This window comes from Centroberyx affinis, unplaced genomic scaffold (genome assembly GCF_046629955.1).
Source record: "Centroberyx affinis isolate AG114_WGS23_722 - 3 ecotype Tasmania unplaced genomic scaffold, CSIRO-AGI_Caff_v1 ptg001378l_1, whole genome shotgun sequence".
Taxonomy (NCBI): Eukaryota; Metazoa; Chordata; class Actinopteri; order Beryciformes; family Berycidae; genus Centroberyx; species Centroberyx affinis.
This window is the reverse complement of record NW_027279862.1, coordinates 17,716-39,507: the sequence shown is the minus strand read 5'-3', so window position 1 is coordinate 39,507 and position 21,792 is coordinate 17,716. Positions and strand designations below refer to the sequence as shown.

Genomic DNA, 21,792 nt, shown 5'->3' with positions numbered 1-21,792 from the left:
CTGCAGGAGGGCCGGCTAATTCTTGTCAGGAGGAGGCCTGTTGCCTGTTGCCCGGCCCAGAGCAACCAAACTTGCACCCCCACCCCCCACTCTCCTCCTCCTCCGCCTCCATCTCATTTAACAAGCTAGCATTCCTCTGGTGAACTTTTGCCATTTTCACAACTGTGCTCTTTGCGAGTTGACTCAAAACCTTTTGACATTTTCATCAGCATGTTCTTGTTAAAGCTACACTATAGGCAAGATGTTTATGTGAAAATACACATGTTTATCAGCCTAGATCACAAAGTAGGGCTGCAACACAGAAGAGCACCCTATCCCCCTATTTGAGACCCCATAGATTTGCCCTATTTGCTGAAATTCAATTCTGGTCTTGGGGATGGATACTTCTCCACCCTGAAGAATTTAAACTCCAAATCCAAACCTGCTGTCTCCTAAACAGCAGTGAGCAGCCAACAACAGCATCACCAACATTAGTTTTTTTTCCCTCTTTGGTCCCTTTGGTTTCCTTTGCTGTAAAGCATCACAGACCAGCTGGGGTGGTAAACATGAGCGCGCTGTGTGCAGTTTACTGACATCAAATTAGAGGATTTCTGTTTTTTTTTTTTAAAACAGTTGCCTCTTGCTGCAGCTTTGGAGCTGCCAGCATGCAAAGTTGCCTTGACTTTCTTTTCGTAAAAATGTTTTAAGGCTTTTCTGTTTAATTAGAAAGAATGCATTGGAAAGTGACATGAAACAAGGGAGAGAGAGAGAAAAGGGGCTGACATGCATCAAAAATGACCCACAGCGTCCTGAGCACATGGCCTGCACCCCGACCTGCAGAGCCAACTCCCTCCTCTTACACTTTCATTAATTTATAGCCTTGTTAGTTGCTGACACCACAAACCTTTTTCAACTGCTTAAAGACTTTGGCTAGCCTCTAGAGAGACTATTGATTAAAGGTTAATTGAAATATCTTTGGGCCTGTTGGGGGCTTGACTTAAATCAGGAGTAACTTGGCGGGACTGTCTTACATAGCGCCGGGGGCCGAGGGCGTGTGGCTCCCAGTTGTTATTTGCAGAACACATCAATCTTCAATGCTGGTGTTTTTCTGCCAGCTCCCCCCTTGGAGATAAAATACTATATAATCTGTCCCTTTCCACTGAAGTTCCACATCTTCCACAGTTTCTACAGTATCCACAGGGTTTCCCTAGGCTTTTTTCATTGGTTAGCGTCTCTTAGCAAGCTCCACCACATACCATCAAACTCACACACATCTGAAACCCGGCTCTTCCACACACGTTTATTGATAGCCGTACAAACCTCACGCCACTCCGTTTTTAAGGGTGATCTCATCGCGGAAGTTCCAAGAGCGCTCCGAACCAGCCTGCCAGTGACTTTTAAGTGGCTTTTGTTCCCCGGCAGTGGAAGGCAGGCCAGTGGAAGACAGTGCTGGCTTTCATAAGTGGCTGGCTCTGCTCCTGCAGGTCCTCCTTCAGCTCTCTGGTGGAAATATGGTGCCTGATGTTCGGGCCCTGGGTGTAATTAACCCGGGATCTCATAAAGAGGCGTTCACGGCAGGGCGCGCGGCGGGCCCGCCGCTCGTGCCAGCTCCTGTTGGGCGGCCGAAGTCCCGGCCCAGATGTTTTCCATTAGCTTGTTAGCATGCCAGCGATGCCTGAGAATCCAAGGCCTGCTGCACCTACTGTATACAGTACACAATGATCTAGTGTGGCACGGCACCATGGATAACATACACTGCATTAGCATGTTAGCATTGCTAAGATAGATGCACATGGAGAGTTGTGACGAAGTGGAAAAAACCCGCCAGCAGGATACACATTCTCATTCCCTGCTAAACTTTGTATTTTTAGCAACAAGAGAAATTAAAGAGGTCAGGGTCAGATACAGAACAGCACCCCTGCATCTGGTAGGGATTCATTGTTTTGCTCAAAGACACTTAAGCAGAGTGGAAACTTTTTTCAAACACGGGAGTTTTGAACCCAGATCCTCCTGTTGAGGACCGATCTCCCTACTCACTCGGGATGAGACGATATGCTTATCTCACGATACGATTTGATACACGATATGGGGTTCACGATTCAATACGACCACGATATGATGGAATAAATAAAAGTTCAGTGACAGCAAAGTCTGACTGTGCAGAATTATTTGTTTGATTTGTTTGAGCCACAGATTGTTCTAGCAATCATAAACAACAATTTAAAAATGTCACTACAAAGTGCAAATAATATAATTTGGATGGAGAGCTTGTGAAATTGTGATGGGCAAGCCGTCTCATTTGTGATTACTACAGCAGAATACAATGTAACTAATATAGCGATTCAATTTTCTCCTACTCACTATGCCACCCTGCTGCCTTAGTGATTAGTGACCCAAAATCTAAACATGTGTTGTGCATTATTGTTAGCCTGTAATGACGTTAACCTTGTAGACTTTAAGATATTTGGCTGTTTCCATTCCAAGCATAATGAGACTCTGATAGCATCACTACTGAGTTCGCTGTACCTTGCAAGCACCTGGGTGGCCTGTGTGGGAATTCCTTCCCTGCTGCACATATATACAGGGCTCTTATACATCTATATGTCTAGTGACAGATTTCTTCTCTCCCTTCCTTCTCTGTAGACATTCACAGCCTGGTGTAACTCCCACCTGAGGAAAGCAGGCACGCAGATCGAGAACATCGAGGAGGACTTCCGGGACGGACTGAAACTCATGCTGCTGCTGGAGGTCATCTCAGGTAAACCAACCAGCCGACCGGAACGAAAAATAGATGGCATGGTATTGTCACAGGCAGCGGGGCTGGGTATTGAAAAACTGGCACCATGCTGATTTTTGATATCAGGATCAGCATCAAATGTTATCATTCGGTGTTGAAAAGCTTAACAATGCTGGATTCGTTCATTGGGATCTCGAGTTTTCTCCTGGTTTCGAGGATCGCTCCGCTCCAACGCACCCTTGAACCTAAATGTGGTTGGCCTTGACACCGAAAACCACAATTTCAGTTTCTTCTATTTCATATATTGGTTTTAGAACAAAACCATATTTATTTTAAAATTGAGCATTGAGAGTGTACTGGCAGACTGTGCTGTGGCAACAACACACAGCCCTCATCCTCTTGTTTATCTGCCTTTTGTCTGTTTCCTGTTTCCAGGCGAACGCTTGGCCAAACCAGAGAGAGGCAAGATGAGAGTCCACAAGATCTCCAACGTTAACAAAGCGCTCGACTTCATCGCCAGCAAAGGAGTGAAGCTTGTGTCTATTGGAGCAGAGGGTGAGCGAATAATGTCACATCTCCGTCTTACCGTGACGTTTTGGCAAAAGTCATTTGACCCTCAGTGGGTTTGTTTACATCTCAGTTTGCTGCACATCAGTTTTAATTAGACTATCAGCCAAGTCGGCAAATCAATAGAAACCATTTTGCTGGATCTCCTGCTGTAAATACTTCTGTATAATGTAGTCTCTCGCCCTCTCTCCTGTTACCATGGCAGTGCCGCTGGCTGCTGTGCAGTTTAATGAGATCCTTATTCCAGAGTGTTCCGGCGGAGGTTGTGCTTTGCAGTGCATTTTCTGAGAGCCGATCTTAGGATCAGCAATCCCCTCCGGGCTGAGGCTGCTCATTGTTCAGCACAAATAACTTGGGGATGTCCGTCCTCCTCCCATTAGAGAGTAAACAAGACTTTAGCAGAGTAAACACTCCCCTCTCTCCCTCTCTCCCTCTCTCTCTCTCTCTCTCACACACACACACACTGAGTGACAGCCCTCAGGCCTTCTCTAGAATTGACAGTGTGTAGCCTGGTGTGTTTGTACACGTCACACGTCATAGATTTGAGAACAAAAATTATTTATTACTTACTTATTGTCTTGTTTTATTAAGTGTGTACACCAAATAATCTTAAAATATTTGAAGGTAAATAAGATCCCTTGTAAATGAGTGAAATTCAGGTTAAACACACAGGATCTGGGGCGTCCCGGTGGCTCAACCAGTAGTGGTGGTTAAGGCATGTCATCCCTTCTCTCTGCCCTGTCTGCTCTCTCCACTGTGACTTTCCAATAAAGTAAAAAATGCAAAAAAAAAACAACTATATATATATATCTTAAAAAAAGCACCAAAAAGCAAAATATAAACACCCAGGGGATCTGTGCCTTAGACCCCACCCACCCATCAGTCTCTGACCTAAAAAGGTAAACCTCAGCTTGGGGGCATCAATTGATCTGACCCATCTAGCTCCTGGTGTCCAGCTCTCATGTCTGTATCCGCCCTCCACTCCCCCCCACCCCCCCATCATTAGCCCTGTCTGTCCCTCCCTGTACGAGCCATGCATGTTAAAAGAAATCTTGACGAGGGAAAAAAAAAAAAAAAAAAACGCTTTTATCATCAAACCCCAGGGAACTCCAGTTGAAAATCAGCCAACTTGTGCATAACTCTGGTGCATTTCCAGAAACGCAAATCAATAAAACAATGAAATAAATCAGAATTTTTCGCTTTTAGTCGTATTTCTTCCTCTGTATGCCTCTCTGCTTCTCTTCCCTACTATACTTGCTCTCGAATGCACACAGAGGCCGGTATAAAAGCGCCTAAGCCAGACCGGCATTCCAGACAGATTAGTCGACTGGAATCCCCTCCTGGACGTGCGGCCCTGCTGCCCAGCTCCCCGCTAGCAGTGGTAGGGTGGTGGGGTGCTGGTGGAGGGGTGGAGGGGTGGTGGGGTGCAGGGTGGGGGGGGTGGGGGTCAGTAGACTCAACCAGGAGCGGTTGGAGGCGCGGGGCCATACGTCGCGTCGGGAGGTGCGTCAGGGGGGAGAGGGAAATAGGGGAAGGAGGGGAGGGGGATCGTCTCAAATGGAATTAACAGGATTTGTGTTCCTCCCCCAGGTTGATCAGTCATGTTCATGAGGCCTAATCGCAACATGGATCTACATGTGTCACCCCCCCCTCTCCGTATCGAAGCTCCTAATTCAATCCCAGCTATCTTTTGCACCGTGTTACATGCACGGACGTCCCAACTGACATTTCACAGTCACAAATTTGTCCGTCACGGTTGAGCGGCTGTGGTCTTATTGGATTAGAGTAAGGAAAGAATGATTATTGAAGGCGGGCAAACAGGGTGACCTGTTGAAGGGGATTTTCATTATCAACAACACTGGGAGGACCGGACAGAGGCAGTTCATTCACAGCCGCCAATTACAGGCACGCTGTTGATGCACAGCTTAACAGATCCAGACTCAAATGATTGAATCATCGCACATTTCATTCACAAAGGCCTGGTACCGGCTGACTCAGTTTCCTTTAATTATGAAGTAGTCGCTGCCGATGTAGAAAAGTCGTGCAACTGCAATTGTGGTGTTGAATTGAAAGGTTTCATAGTCATTTATGTGTTGACTTGGGTTTCTTGACCCCTGGGCCGCTGGAACCTGTTTAAAAACACATTGGCAAAAATACACGGGTGTCTTTCTTCACATAAACGTTCTTTGTCTGTCAGTTGCATAATGATGTTTTCTTTCCCCGTTATGTTTCGAAAGGGCAAAGTGAATTGCAGTTAGTAAATGCCAGTCATCGTGAATATGAAAAAAACAACTTGGGGAATAAAAACATGTATTTTTTTTTGTTTTTCTGGTTGTTTGCTATTTAATTACTCTAATATCAGGCCACTGTTGTTTTGACTCTTGCACTCCTTGTTTTCAGCAGTTAATAATACTGCCAATCTAGAAATTTAAACTTATTCTCCTGCTGCAGTAGTCTCTGCAGCGGTAGAATAAGTCTCTCTGAATAAGTCAAATGTGTAAAATGCAAAATGCAAAATGTAAATGTAGTTGCTTTCCCCTTGTTGCAGAGATCGTAGACGGTAATGCTAAGATGACCCTGGGAATGATCTGGACCATAATCCTCCGCTTCGCCATCCAAGACATTTCTGTGGAAGGTACTGTGTGTGTGTGTGTGTGTGTGTGTGTGTGTGTGTGTGTGTGTGTGTGGGAACATTTCCACACTCCTCTCATTAATTCACTTTACTGAAAGGAACTCCCGCTCACTGTCTTCATTTGCAATTGAAAACACTTTTATTGACACAATGTTTCGGCACTGAGACCTTTGTCACGGATATCATTGAGCTTAAAAAAAACAGAAAAATACCAGATATAGACTTTAGATAATGTGCGCTAATTTGAATATTAATGTTTTGGAGAATATTCTTTTCCTATAGAGATGGAAATTGTTACGCTATGGTTCTTTTCTTGTTTAACTTATATAATGTACTTACAGTGTAATCCAATTGGAATGTGTACAGCCTTAGATCTCAATGCAAAGTGTTTGAGAGTATTTTATTTTACTGTTTTGGATAGACTTCAATACCTCACACCTCTTGGAAACCAGAGAGCACGAAACATCCGGGCAATCACACATGCTTCCCATTCACCTCACCTCCACTTAATCCGCCACTAAATGCGGATTAGTGGTAATAGATTGTGAATCGGTCTAGGTAAAGCCTGAGAGTTTCACTAACTTTACAATGATCCTTTTTCCCCACCGCAGAAACATCCGCCAAAGAAGGCCTCCTGTTGTGGTGCCAGAGGAAGACTGCGCCCTACAAGAACGTCAACATCCAAAACTTTCACATCAGGTAAGGCTTTGGGTGGTAAAACATAAAATGTAATAAATGCATAATTGTGCAAACATGCCCCATGGCAGTTAGGGATCATAGCAACAAGTGGTGGTAAAGGTTAGAGAACCGGGCTTATGACCAAAAAGTTGGCAGATCAAATCCCTGGATCAGCAGGGAAAATTGGGCCAGAGAAAGGGAATGAGCGAAGTTGTTATCACGCAAACAGATTTTTCTTTGGTCGGAACCATAGTGGAAAAGTTTACTTTGTTGCATTTTTGTATTTTGTTTGATTAGGCTCACACTGCTCAATTAAGTGAAACAGGACTTGTAAACAAAAGTCACATGTAGCTCATTTATGACACACAGTTTTGATAATCATACCACAAAGTCATACCACAAAGTTAAAGATTTTGGCAGTTAGGGGAGTCAAAACAAATCCAATCCCAGACCCTGTAACTTTAGCTAAACATGATGGACTTGTCTGCGCTCTTTGCTGTAATTGACCTCTGTTGTTCATACTAGTTAAGAACAGATGAACAAATAGCTGAATTTGAGCATCAGTCCAGACTGCGGTTTGCCCTGTGTTCATTTTGTTATGCTAGGCTTTCCAAGCATGAGTAAATGCTGGCTATCAGATGTCAGCATCCATTGGTGCCATCTGAGTTTGATTGGTAAACTAAAAGAGTTTGAATAAACCGCTCCAAACATGCTTGGTGAGACTCCAGTCGAAGTGCTCTTGAGCAAAGCACTGAACTCCCAACAGTGGATCTGCTCAGTAACCAACAGAACAACACTGCAGTAGTACTGACCGCCCAAAAAGTATGAGTGAGTGAAAGACCTACCAGACACCGGGTGTTTAGAACAGAAAAATGTAAAAGCTTTCATGAATTGGGTGTAGGTTTAATCACATTTGTGTCATATCAATCAGTTAGATAGTAAAGATAGTAAATGTTGTGGATTACTACTTTCAAGTCTTATAAATAATTAACTTGCATACTGAGGCAGGTGGACACCTTATCCCATTTGCTGTAGATGCTTTCTGGTCTTTGTAAGGTTTTTCCATTGATATTCAGCATAATCATTTTCGAATTTTACCTCAACTAGGATAGGAGCTAGTATCCTGAATACTGTGTTCATGTGTTTACAACTTTCCACTCTTTGTTTCATACACATGTGAGAACCGGTGGGTTTAGTCAGGAATGAATCCACGTGCTGGGATGACTGTATGAGTACTGAATTATTGAAAAAAGACCAGTGTGAGCCTCAGATGTGGATGAAAGCCGAGGGTGAGAAGAAAGGGGCGGGGAGGTCATTTCAGGAGAAGGTAAAGGGAGAGGCCAGATGATCCCGCTGCCGGAGAGAGGGGCCTGTCAGCGCAGGGGCCCGGCCTTTGATGTGGTTTCTCTGTGAGAGATGATAGCAATACGTCTCGGTCAGGAGATGAGAGGCAGAGGTGGACAGAGGACTGAAATATTTTACTCAAGCAGAAGTATCGCTGCTTCAGGTACAGTGGTCATTGTAAAAGTGCTTCATGCATTTATCCTGCATCTATTCCACATTACAAGTTATACAGTAGAACGAAAATAATGTATTGCAACAAGAAACCCTAGTAGTCAATGGAAATCTGATTTTTTCTTTGGGATGGAGCCCAAGTGCTGAAGTAGTTTTTCAAGCATCCTGTAAAAATTAGACTAAAATGGCTATATCTGTAAATATTACTCAAGTCAGAGTAAGATTACTTGTCTAGAAAATTACTCACTTACTTATAGAGCTGCAACGATTAATCAATTAATCGATTAGTTGTCAACTATTAAATTAATTGACAACTATTTTGATAATTGATTAATCGGTTTGAGTAATTTTTTAAGAAAAATAAGTCCAAATTCTCTGATTTCATCTTCTTAAATGTGAATATTTTCTGGTTTCTTTACTCCTCTATGACAGTAAACTGAATATCTTTGGGTTGTGGACAAAACAAGACATTTGAGGACGTCATCTTGGGCTTTGGGAAACACTGAGCGACATTTTTCACCATTTTCTGGCAAACAACTAATCGATACAACTAATTTATAGACCAAACAACTAATCGATTAATCGAGAAAATAATCGACAGATTAATCGACAATGAAAATAATTGTTAGTTGCAGCCCTACTTACTTACTAAATCTCAGTACAAAAGGAGTCAAGCAAGAATCAATATTATCAATATTTTCAATATGTTCCAAAATGTCAAGGCAAACTTTATTTGTATGTCACATTTCATGCAACAAAGCAGCACAATGTGCTTCACAGAGCAAATGTGACCCTCAACAGTTAACTGATTACCCGCTTTGGCAACATCCTCGAAAATAATTTGATGGGTCATTTCCACTCTAGTTTCCACTTCCCTCATCAGAGAGGCACAGCGGTGACCTCCTTACTGTCTCACCACTGACATCAGATAGACTGGGGTTTGTTTCCAAAATACCACTTTATACCACTTTAACAAAGAAATGTCCATCTTATTTAATCTTATATTCAGTCTTAAAATCGTACTTTTCTTAAAACGAGTGAAAAAATCTGCCACAAGGGGTGAGAAAATTCCTCATGTTTCTATGCATTTGACTCAATAATTTGCTGGAATCGAGGGACCTTATCATGATCATCGTGTTTTGCCGCAAGCCACTTGACTCAACAACATTCATGTGACACTGCAGCAGAAACATGTGACATTTTCTCACCTTATTAGAAAATCTTCTTCACTGTAACATGCGTTTTACACACAAACCCAAGCCAATCAAATGCGTTCCATGCGTTAGAGCCAGCTTCAGAAGAGACTTGGGCCATGTGGTTCGTTAGATAACCTGTCACCCCGTTTAGGCTCTGATGGTGATAAATCTCAGCGGTGTCATGGTAACACGAGGACCTGTGACTAGGAGGATGTGGGTGTGTTACATGATACTGATTAGAGAGACAGACTGAGGGAAATGGTCTTGATATCAAAGCGCAAAGTAAAATTCCTTTTCTATTCCTCATTTCATTAGGTTTCACCTCATCCTCACCCATAACAGTGATTTCTCTCTCTCTGTCTGTCTGTCTGCCTGTCTCTCTCTCTCTGTCTCTCTCTCTCTCCCTCTCTCTTAATCCCTCTCTCTCAGCTGGAAAGATGGCTTGGGTTTCTGTGCGCTCATTCATCGACACCGTCCAGAGCTCATCGACTACGGAAAACTGCGCAAGGTGAGCGTGTCGTCTAACATACAGTACATACACGACATAAAGCATGACAGACACACACAGAACAGCCTTTAAGACCATGAACCACAAATACTGCTGCAAGTTCGCCATATGTCATATTATATAAGCAAAACCAACACAAACACAGTCAGAAAAGGAGAAGAGCAGCTGATTGGTGTGCTATGGAGACCAAACCAGGTCAAACAGTAGTTGTGAATATGTTTTTGTTTCTGTGTTTTAACCCGGTTGGAGTAACCTGCTTGAACGGGTTTACTGTTCCAGGACATATACTAAATTGAATTTCATATATTTTCCTCGAATTTTCCAACTTTATGGCACTAATTTTATTGTCCTACGCATATTGTGCCATGCATCTGGTACCAAAGTGGACTAAAGCAAACCGTAATTAAGTAACCATAAGTATTTGCAGATACTATTTGACCCAGATCAAGCGGTTTAATTGTGAGAGAGTGTTATTCACTCACAAGGTGGATCTTCACAAGTAAGAAAAGGTAGAAAAATCAATGTTGCATTGCATAAGACATAGGAGCGCTCACCTTGATAAATACAGTTAGTACAGGAGCACAGGAAAGTAGTTTCAGAGCATGATCTGAAAAAATAATTGCCAATATCTACTTTGAATTTGCAGTTGCACATGTGCTTCTTTTTAACTTTTCCAGATGCCATTAATTGTGCTACTATAAAACAGCACTGCACTGCAGAACCCAGATAATACAAAATTATTCTTGAAATCTATAAAAGTCAAATGTCTCTGCTCCTGGCGACAGGATGATCCCATGACCAACCTGAACACAGCCTTCGACGTGGCCGAGAAGTACCTGGACATCCCCAAGATGTTGGACGCAGAAGGTAAGCGGAGAAGAAATGTTACAATGATGATGAGGAAAACAGGCTTTGTTCTAGTATTTAGTATTTCTCTTAAACACATGCAGATGCACATACACACACACACACACACACGCACACAGAGAGACACACACAGCCTTTTTCTTGAATCTGAGTCTGCAGTTCTCTCTGTACACTCAAATGAAAGACTTCATAGTGTTTCTTCAAGTATTTTTGTTCTATTCACTTAGAAAGCCTTACTCTGTGTGTGTGTGTGTGTTTGTGTGTGTGCGTGTGTGTGTGTGTGTGTGTGTGTGAGAGAGAGAGAGACAGACCGCAAAGTTAGCCTAGTCTATCAAATCCTGCCTGTTAAGCACATCTGGAGAGTGACGCAGCGTGTTTTTCTTTCTTCCCTGGATATTGTTTATGTGGAGAACTAAACCCCAGTTCTACTTCCTGTCTCTTCGTTTATATGTCCTCTATTTAACATACACCCCCCCTCCCTTCCCCCTCCCCCTCCCTGACCTCCTCTCTTCCCCACAGACATTGTGGGCACTGCCCGTCCGGACGAGAAGGCTATCATGACCTACGTCTCTAGCTTCTACCACGCCTTCTCAGGCGCCCAGAAGGTATCCCAGGATGCAACGCCTACCCCTCCTCCTCTTCCTCCTCCTCCTCTTCTTCCTCACTCCCCTTGTTCCCTTGTTCCTCTGCTCCTGTGTTTCTCCTAACAGTGGCCTTCTCTCTCTCTCTGCAGTGCACAGCCCGCCCCCCCAGGGGTCGCTCTCCTTCACTTTCCGCATGGTTCACGCCACCAATTGCATGATGGGACAGCAACACTCTGTTCTTAGAGGCAACGGGCACAAGCGTGTCTCCCGTCTACCCCTGATATAATAGCGCCACAGGACACCCAATTCTCCCTCCATTCATCTCTGATCAGGGTTTTGTTACGCTGAACAGAGGCTGAGCAGAGTGGGAGGTGCTGGGAAGTTTGTCTGATAAATGACGATGATTGGCGATGATAAAAGCCACGGTGGCTGACAGAGGGAATCAAATTACCCCGAAGTCTGGCATGGTGGGAGAGATGTAACAGTTTAAATGGATGGTTATGTTTAGCCTTGACAACGACAGCTTAAATGGAGGGTGGAGAAATGAATGAAATTAAAACCGGCACTTCAAAGTCGAGCGGAAAGCTGTCGTTTCGTTTTAATGGATAAGCACAGTCTGGTTAAAGTGGGTAGTCTGTTTCCTTGTTTCTCTGGAACAAGTGTTGTATCTGACACTCAAGACTTTCTCTATTGGATAATGATTGTTTGTCTGTTAGTCTGACAGCTACCTTGGAGCATCTTCTTTGTGTGGAGTCAGACGCAGAGCAACAACAGGAAAACAGGCGTCAGATTGTATACTGTCTCGTCTCTGACAATTAGGGAGAAACAGAGCATCGCCGAGCCGAGTTATATAAGACCTAATTTCATTTGAGAGGCCCGGAACAAAAGAGTATATTTCAGCACAGCTGTGTTTAAGCAACGCAGATCAAAAATGTCTCTTGTTTATAATTGGAGTGAGTGAAGAGGCGGTGGCAGCTTGCCTCATGGTAAGCGATGAAGCTACAGCTGGACTCTGAATTGCATCATATATCTGAAAGGTGTGGGATATGATATGGCGCTGGCAGGTCCTCAAAATGTGTTAGAGATGCGTGGGATGTTGCTAAGTTTAGTTCCTAAATAAGAAATGCACCATTCGAAAAAAAGTCACACCTACTCTTACAGAAGTAAAACAAATCTGGTTCTTTCTAAAGGAGAGTTGGTGACTTCAGTCCTTGCTTGACAAAGAGATAAAACTAAGACTGAATCCTCTATATTTTAGAGATATTGGAAGCCAAAACTCCAGTAATAATTATTTTCTAAAACTGATATATGGTGTTTTGGGATGAACTACTATCGGCACTTGGTTACAAGGTGCGAATGTACTTAAACTGTGTCTTGAACTGATCATGCACAGCTACTTATATGTACATATTGATAGGTTGAAGTAAATCAAGCTGTATACATATCCCAGCCATCCCAGCAACCTCACCCTTAAAGTCAAGTTCATTTTAATTAATCTTTAAGGGTCCACAAGGAGAGAAACAAAATTAAAGCAACAAACTTGGAGCCAAACTGTAGCCGTTGGTAGACTGGAGACGACTTGTGCCCGCTGCTGCCTCCTCCGGTGATTACGCCCCCTGCTGGCCCCTTTTGTCTCTGCACACTTTTACTCGGTGCATTTTTTCTCTCTTTCTCTTCTTTCTGTGCCTCTCCCCCTTCCTCTGTTCCCTGGGCAGATATCATTAGCACCTTGAGGCCAGATGAGAAGGCCGTCATGACTTATGTGTCGTGTTACTACCACGCGTTCTCAGGCAAGCAGAAGGTGAGACCCCACCGCCCCCCCCTCCTCCACCACCACCACCACCACCGCCCCGTCCTGCTAGCAGGGCAGGACACATGACAAACTTTTTTCATCCACCCGCCACAGTGCCCTGGTGGTTTCTGGACACTTTTACTGTTTAACCAGCCAATTTAAAGTTTTGAATAAAAAATAATCTCCAAACAATGACCGGATACCTGCCAAAGTGGCTGGCAGAGTCTGACAGACAAACCGCAGTCCAATTTTACCAGCATTTGACCTTAAAGTATGACAGTACACAAGCAGTAACACAAAACTACACCCGAGAATATGGAAAACTACTTGCTTATTAATATTCAAAGGTTGAAAGATGCTAATACAAACTGGCAAGCGAAATACCTCCTTAAAGCTTTTTAAAATTTGAATTGGAACGCATATTTTTTCATTTATCAACACTGCCAACACAAACTGCTGTGTTGTATGAACCACTTTGGATATTCACAATATTATCAATGCTGCAAAACTTCAGAATCTATGTATCAGAGGCATCTTGAGGATTTGGGATGGATTATTTAAGCATTTGGCAAACCTAGGTTCTGAAAAAAACTCTTCCCGTCTGTGCAGAAGAAGCCATCTTGCAGTGGCAGCGAGCCAATCAGTGAGCAACTAGGCTCACCTGACCCCCCCCTTATCTCCTGCCAACAAGAGTCGCCGTCCTGCTGTGAAGGATGGAGTCCAAAGCAAAGCAGCCTTATACAGTAGATGGCTGTTAGCTGCAAGTCATACTGGGATCTCTGGTTGCGTCAAGCTTATCTCATCTCATTACCCGGCCCACACCCTCACTTAACACACACGCATTTGCATTGTTAACATCCTTATCTCAAAACATATGACATTTGACGGACGATTTCCTCTGAAGTGCCTTACAGTGCTGTGAGTGCAAACATTTTCAGCATGGGTGGCAGTCTGAGTTAATGCAGAAACATCTTATCTGTCCCTTTCAGGCAGCAAGAGATATCGATTCTTGATCCGGCGCACAACCTGCCAGCATAAAGTTCTTATATTGTCAGTGGAATACATGATGCCAAATCCGCTAAAGATCTCTGCAGAGAATAATAGAGACTTATCTCGTACACAGGATATCCGTTAAATCCCCCCTGCACTTACTGTAGAATCTTTATTAGGATCCACTCCCTAATGGAGTTACTGACCTCCTGAGGAGCGGAGGCCCGGAAACCACTGCTGGCTGGCACGCGGTTTTTACGATATCTGGCATGGCTGGCACATAGAGGCAGGAGGTAGAGGAATAGTTCTTCCACCTCCGCATAATACCTCAGATTGTACCCGCTGGGGCAGAAATTTCCCTATAAACACCATCGCTCTCACTTTGCCTCATTGGCTGGACCTAGCCGTGGAAATCCTCACTTTAGATTTACAATACAAGGTCCAAGTTGGCTTTAAAGATCAACTGAGAGATAGTTATCGTCCTACGTTCTCCTTCCAACAGCTGGTTGCCTACTCCACTGTCCTCTCTCCTCTCTCTGCTGGCTCTGATGTCAGGACTAAGCAATTCATAGTAGAGCGGCTCCAAAAGCCTGGCTGTAGGGGCTTCAAGTAAACAGGCCCAGCAGGCAAGCATTTGCGTTTGCTCATGGAAGCACGACCTGCACATCCTGGCTGTCCTTTTAAGGCTTCTCGCCCGCTGCTCCGTGGGCCTCCAGAGCATGTCTCAGAGCTGGCCAACTTTCCCCCGTGATCTCCTGACAAAGGAGACTGGAAGCCGTCCTGTGTGTGTGTGTGTGTGTGTGTGTGTGTGTGGGATGCCAGTCTGTGAGCTATGAAATGGGGTGGGAGGGAGATTCGAGTCTACCTTACTGTGTGGCTCTGTGCTTCCAAAAAGGACACTGCTGTGAGATTACAGGCGCTGTCTTTTTAAATCTGTAAATTTCCTTGTCAAGCTTTTTAGAGGAAAATCAATAATGGTGCAGTTAGAGCTGATTCATTACACTCAAAGATGGATTTCTTGCGATTTCAATATCATCCTATCATCTGAGCCATTTTTATCTCTCTCTAAAATACTGGTGGAAGGTTTTTTATATCCGGCTGATTATGATGCATTGGTAAGCTATAATACATCATTACACTGCATATTCCCAAGGCTGTGCATGTTGCAAGTTTCTCTCTTTTTGCTGCAAATATCTTTTCTCTGCTCTTGTTTTGAATGAGCCTCTCTGACCATATTTATTCATCTTGAACCCGGCGGGTTAACTGAATACATGTTGTCATGGAAACTCTCCTTCCTTCATACCTTTCCTTCAGTCCAGTTATAAAGACAGACAAACAGGCCATGTGTTAAAGAAGTGTTGTGTCATGGATGAGCCCCTCTCTTTCCCTGCTGGGCTGTGTTATTCTCCTGGGAGCCTCGCTCGCTCTCCATCTCCCCAGTCACAGCTCTCTGTATGTAGGTTGAGAGGCTAAAATAACGTACTGTATGCTGCTGTTCTATAAAAAGACAGTGGTGCAGAGAGAAAGGTGCCCCAGGGAGACACACACACACACACACCTGACGACAGGTACAATATGTGTCTGACGTGTCCTTGTTAAAGACTAAGCCCTCTTGAGTTGTCACTGTCTCTCTCTAGAGTCCCTCCTGCTAGAAAGCGACATTCGATTATTAATCTTAGGACATTTAGATGACATTCACAGTGCAACACACAAGCCCAGACTGTATAACAGACATAGCCGTCATGGCAGTCCCACTTTTTACATGTTTGCTGCATTGCTGCTGCTCTGTTGCAACTTGTCCCATCCCCAAAATGACTAGTCTGGAAAAGTAGTATAGGATAGATGCAGCATGGAGGAACTTCTACAGTGCAATGGCTCCCACAGTGGAAATAAATCAAATTGATTAACTTTATAGAGCATACACCGAATATACATTATATAGTATAGATGAGTGAACACCACCGGTACTTTATGACGATGCCCTATAACCACTTTCAATCAATGCTGGGTCTCATGCTGTTTTTCCTCCCTTCCCCTAAACACCATCCAGGCCGAGACAGCGGCCAACAGGATCTGCAAGGTGCTGGCTGTCAACCAAGAGAATGAGCAGCTGATGGAGGACTATGAGAAGCTGGCCAGTGATGTGAGCACAACCCCTCTTTTTTCCCTATAATGTTCCCCGCACTTTCTCTACCCCTCTCTCTCTCTATTCCCCTTTTTCCTCTCACCTGCCTCGCCTCCCAAGCCCCGGGGGTGTTCGTGCTCCATGTGAGTGCAGGGCTAGCGACAAAGCGCAAAACATGGTAGTCCAAGATAAACCGGCAACCAGGAAAACATGGTTGCTTTGTGTCTTAAAGGTGTAAAAGCATCAGATCAATATTGTTTAAAGTTTGGATTGAGTTTGGATTAGTTAGAGTAGGAAGCAAATGAATAACTAAGCAATTAGCTAACGGATTATCTCAACCTTTTCTTCTTTTACCACTCACATATTCCTCTTTTACATCCTCTCTTCCAAACCTCTTACTCCATTTCTCTTTTATCTGCATGGTTCTCCTTTGCCTCCATCATCCCCCTTCTTTCCCCTTCAAATGCTCTTCCTCTGGCCCTTCACTCCACACACACACACACACACACACACACACATACTACCACCTCCCCAGCTGCTGGAGTGGATCCGCCGCACCATCCCCTGGCTGGAGAACCGTGTGCCGGAGAACACCATGCAGGCCATGCAGCAGAAGCTGGAGGACTTCAGAGATTACCGCCGCCTCCATAAGCCGCCCAAGGTGCAGGAGAAGTGCCAGCTGGAGATCAACTTCAACACCCTGCAGACCAAGCTGAGGCTCAGCAACCGGCCCGCCTTCATGCCCTCCGAGGGAAAGATGGTCTCGGTAGGTCACGGCGACTTGTGAAAGTACAGACACACACACACACACACACACACACAGAGAGAGACAAACTCACAGACACACACAAACGCTGCTGCTGTTCCATAAAAAGTCAGTGGTGCAGAGAGGAACGTGCTCCCAGGATGCCACTCACACACACACATCACATATTTTTCCTCATATCATCGGATTGCAATTTGTTTTTCTTGCTTTTAAAGCTGCATTAGACAGGATGTTTATGTAAAAATACACACATTATCAACTTAAATCACAAAGTGGGGCTGCAACAGAGAAGAGAGCCTCATCCCCACTAAATTGAGACCCTGTAGATTTGCCCTATTTGCCACAATAAAATTAATGTATCTGGTATGGACGCTTCTCCACCCAGAGGAAGAGACAGATCACAATTTAAGAGTGAAATCTGTCTCCTAAACAGGACTCACCAACGTAAGACCTTTTTCTCTTTTGTCCCTTTGGTATCCTTTGGTATAAAGCATCACAGACTGGCCAGGTTAAACATGAGTGTGCTGTGTGCAGTTTACTGTTGTCATGTCACATGATTTCTGGGTATTAAAGTTACATTTTTTACCTCTCACTGCCGTTTGGAGCTGTCAACACAGCAACGTTTCCTACTGTAGCTTTAAATTGAATTATGTGATTTTCTTTCCTTGTAAAGCACTTCTTGACAAGCTTGTTTTGAACTAAAAGTAGCTTTATAAACAAGTTTGATTTGATTTGGCAAAGAGTATCAAGATGCCAAGATCAGTTTTTACGTGCAACTCTGATGGGCAACAGTGGCCAAAGAGTTACCTCAGCATTGTTGCATTAATCATCTTGTTGCTAGGGAACATTTGAATACATTTTTGAACCCGTGTCTCACTTTGTTGCCTGTCGCTCTTAGCGTTGCCCATCTACATTGCCCAAAAATGGCCTAGTGAACCAACACCGTTATGTCTGTTTTTGGTAAGAATAAACCCTCAAGAGTCTTTTTATTTGCCTTGTACAGGACATTTCCAATGCGTGGGGAGGTCTAGAGGGAGCGGAGAAGGGCTATGAAGAGTGGCTCCTCAATGAGATTCGCAGGCTGGAGAGACTTGATCACCTGGCAGAGAAGTTTCGCCAGAAAGCAGCCATCCATGAAGCCTGGACTGAAGGTACTGAGAAGACTTATTCTCCGACTTATTCTCTGTCTGAACACAGAGAGCTGGCATGCTCCTGCTTGGCAGCCTGTGCCTCAGGCTGGGTGGTAAAGGCCACAATGAAGTAAAATGGAAATTATAGGCTATAAACATTTCAAATGTTTGGAATATTGTCTGATGGAAGTGCAGTTTTGAAGTACAGTTGCCCTTTGTTTTCATATAACTTTACAACTGTACTATATGAACACAGATGGTGAAACTGATAGATTTGAGATTATTATTTTATTTGATCTCAACTTTAGCCGTGCATTTTTCTCTGTCTCCCCCTGCAGGCAAGGAGGAAATGCTGCAGTGCCGGGACTACGAGACGGCCTCTCTGTCGGAGATCAAGGCCCTGCTGAAGAAACACGAGGCCTTCGAGAGCGACCTGGCCGCGCACCAGGACCGCGTGGAGCAGATCGCAGCCATCGCACAGGAGTTAAAGTAAGGGACGGGATGGTGAACCAGACCAGGGTGAATACCTGTAGACTGTGTTGCAGGGTGATGATGATGAAGGGTAAAATAGAGCAGGATATGTTGAAGGTGGCTTATAGCACCAAACGCCACATTCAGGACGTTCCATTCATTCAGATAAACATATTGATTATCGGCCCATTCTATTTATAACATCTCTGCTCTTCCATGGCTGTATTGGCCATCTCTCTCTCTCTCTCTCTCTCTCTCTCTCTCTCTCTCTCTCTCTCTCTCTCTTTCTCTGTGTCCGTCTCTCTCTCTCTCTCTCTCTCGGTCTGTCTCTCTCTCTCTCTCTCTCTCTGTCTCTCTCTCTCTCTTTCTCTCGCTCTCTGTCTGTCTCTCTCTCTGTGTCTGTCTCTCTCTCTCTGTCTCCTTCTCTCTCTCTCTCTCTCTGTCTCTCTCTCTCTCTCTCTCTGTGTCTGTCTCTCTCTCTCTCCGTCTGTCTCTCTCTTTCTGTCTCCTTCTCTCTCTCTCTCTGTCTGTCTCTCTGTCTCTCTCTCTGTCTCCTCTCTCTCTGTCTCCTCTCTCTCTCTCAATTCAATTAAATTCATTGTGCTTTATTGGCATGAAAGTTCACTGAAAGTTCTCTCCCTCTCTCTCTCTCTCTCTCTCTCCCTGTCTCCTCTCTCTCTCTCTCTCTCTCTCTCTCTCTCTCTGTCTCTCTCCTCTCTCTCTCTCTCTATCTCTGACTCTCTCCTCTCTCTTTCTCCATCTCTGTCTCTCTGTCTCTCTTTCTTTCTCCCTCACTCTTTCGCTCTCCGGTTTCAAAGTGTTTTCAGTTATTTTCCCTCTCTTGTTGTTGTTGTCATCAGATTTTTCATGAAAGAACATCAAAAGTCTCTCTGTCGAACTTAGGTTCACTTCATTTGCACAATGCAAATGATCAAACACTGAAAAAGAGAGAAGGGGAAAAAAAAGAAATACAAACTTTGTGTGTGACACAAAGAAACCCCAGGGGGCTTGTAAGAACATTTCACCCCAAAAGACAAATAAACAAACAACAAAAAATCAAGATGACAAAGACTCAACAGGAATCAAATGACATTAAAATGAATCAAGGAAGCGAATGGTACAAAAACAACAAAATGCATGAATAACAACTAAGGGAAATCTTGTAAATGAAAGCAGGCCTGATGCAGATAGCGATAATGAATCTCTTGTTCGCCTGTCTGTTTGTGTTTGTGCTCCAGTGAGCTGGACTACTACGACTCCCCCAGTGTAAACGCTCGCTGCCAGAGGATTTGTGACCAGTGGGACGCGCTGGGAGCCCTGACCCAGAAACGCAGCGAGGCTTTGCAGGTGAGACGGGGTTAAGAGAGAGAGACACACTGGGGCGACCCTGTTCTCTCCCTAAAACAATAAGAGACCTGTTGAGTTACTGGAGAGTCACATTTCTAACTGATAATCACCCACTTTGTTTTCCTAGTTTGTAGACTCCCTGTGCTCTTCTAAAAAATAATAATTACAGATATAAAGATGAAAGTGTTCTCCCGCACAGTGAGAGGCTGCGAACGGACTTGTTTGTTTTTTATGGTTCCCACAGGCCTTGAAAATCACTGAAAGTGGTTTAAAAGTTTTTGAAAATAAATGGATTGCCTTGAAAGTACTTGATTTTTAATGTAATTTAATTTTATATATATAATATAGCCCATACCCAAATTAATCAGTGTACTTCAGCTCATGACTAAAAGATCAGGACTAAAAAATTAGGTCTCTATGTCAATTTTGAGTCCTTGAATTTCACCAAACAAGCCCAAGAAAGTCATTGAAAAGTCCTTGAATTTGATGTCCAAGTGAATGTTTAAACCATTTGTTTTCATACTTGACAGAGAACCGAGAAGCTGCTGGAGACCATCGACCAACTGTACCTTGAGTTTGCCAAAAGAGCGGCTCCATTCAACAACTGGATGGAGGGCGCCATGGAGGACCTGCAGGACACCTTCATCGTCCACACCATAGAAGAGATCCAGGTGAGCACAGAGAGCGCTGACAGGGAGATGAGATGAGATTAAACTTTATTGATCACAGTGGGGAAACTGGGTCGTTGGAACAGCAAAAGTAATAGGATTCAATAGAGAAAATGAAATAGAACATAGGGACACACCTAGTTGAAATAGTAAAATAATAAAAGCAATAAAAAAGAATGTAAGTAATTCTGGGGTTATGTAAACATATGTTGCCAACAAAGTAGACTGTAAAGGTGTGAAGTATGGAAGAAAGAAATAACTAAATAAAATAAATAAATAAATAAAAGAAAGAAATGCATTACTAACATTTATGGCTTTACAGATGTTACTAGTACTCTCAATTGCTTACTTAAATATGAATTACTAAATATGACATCTTAAAAAACTATTTGGTGTATATGTTAGTATAAGTAAATATGAATCTAGGTAAATCTAATATAGGTATATATATAAATCTAAATATGTATAAACACAGTATTAAACTATTAAAACACTGTCTTATGAAATACGTTATGAAATGAAAAAATAACATACACAGTATGAAAATAAAAATGTAGATATAAGATATGTGAATCAACTGATATTTGCCTGCCTTGTTTTAAATGGTGCTTGTTGAATTTTCTATGTTGTGCAGTTTCTTGGTCTTTTTCTCTCTCAGTTATACAACAAGCTCACTCAAAATAGAGTTGGCCTTGTGATGTTTAAGTGAATAATTGTTGACCGAGTTCAAGCGCTGTCACTGTGTGACACTGAGAGAGAAAACCAGACTGTCCTTGCTTCATGTTCCAATAAATATTTTCGAAAATGCTTACAAAAGAAAAAGACGTCATCGGAGACAAGGGTAGAGTCTTTGGAGGAAAAGAAAGCCAACTCTCTTTTTAGATGCAAAGTGAAACAGCCTGTATTGTACTTGCTGTGGTTCATGTTTTATAACTTCATACATTTGTATTTTGTGTGTCAGGGATTAAGCACGGCCCATGAGCAGTTCAAAGCCACGCTGCCAGAGGCGGACAAGGAGCGCCAGGCTATTCTGGGCATCCACAATGAGATCGCCAAGATTGTCCAGACTTATCATGTCAATATGGCCGGCACCAACCCCTACACCACCATCAACCCCCAGGAGATTAACGTCAAATGGGACAAGGTAATGAGAATCAATCATGCACCAATACACTTCAAGTTGTTTATTTATCCGGGGAAGATTGACTGAGCAAACATGAACATCCTGCTTCACATTCTC

General features: G+C 43.5%; 1 protein-coding gene across 12 annotated transcripts in view; it reads left to right on the top strand.

Annotated features, from left to right (window-relative positions):
• The first annotated feature begins 2,626 nt into the window (after positions 1-2,626).
• actn1 (actinin, alpha 1) overlaps positions 2,627-21,792 on the top strand; it is a 27,413-nt gene continuing 8,247 nt past the window's right edge. For 4 of the 12 annotated variants that reach the window (XM_071526030.1, XM_071526024.1, XM_071526023.1 and 1 more), the window contains exons 1-14: positions 2,627-2,737; positions 3,152-3,271; positions 5,832-5,918; positions 6,527-6,614; positions 9,734-9,812; positions 10,598-10,679; positions 11,199-11,284; positions 16,096-16,188; positions 16,706-16,936; positions 17,940-18,087; positions 18,405-18,555; positions 19,776-19,884; positions 20,415-20,555; positions 21,514-21,696. In XM_071526030.1, the coding sequence (XP_071382131.1) occupies positions 2,713-2,737; positions 3,152-3,271; positions 5,832-5,918; positions 6,527-6,614; positions 9,734-9,812; positions 10,598-10,679; positions 11,199-11,284; positions 16,096-16,188; positions 16,706-16,936; positions 17,940-18,087; positions 18,405-18,555; positions 19,776-19,884; positions 20,415-20,555; positions 21,514-21,696 (1,623 nt within the window). In that variant the 5' untranslated portion in view covers positions 2,627-2,712. Of the gene's footprint in view, positions 2,784-3,104; positions 3,272-5,831; positions 5,919-6,526; positions 6,615-9,733; positions 9,813-10,597; positions 10,680-11,198; positions 11,285-12,978; positions 13,065-16,095; positions 16,189-16,705; positions 16,937-17,939; positions 18,088-18,374; positions 18,556-19,775; positions 19,885-20,414; positions 20,556-21,513; positions 21,697-21,792 lie in introns of all 12 variants that reach the window. The other 8 variants (XM_071526035.1, XM_071526034.1, XM_071526033.1 and 5 more) reach the window with 4 other exon arrangements.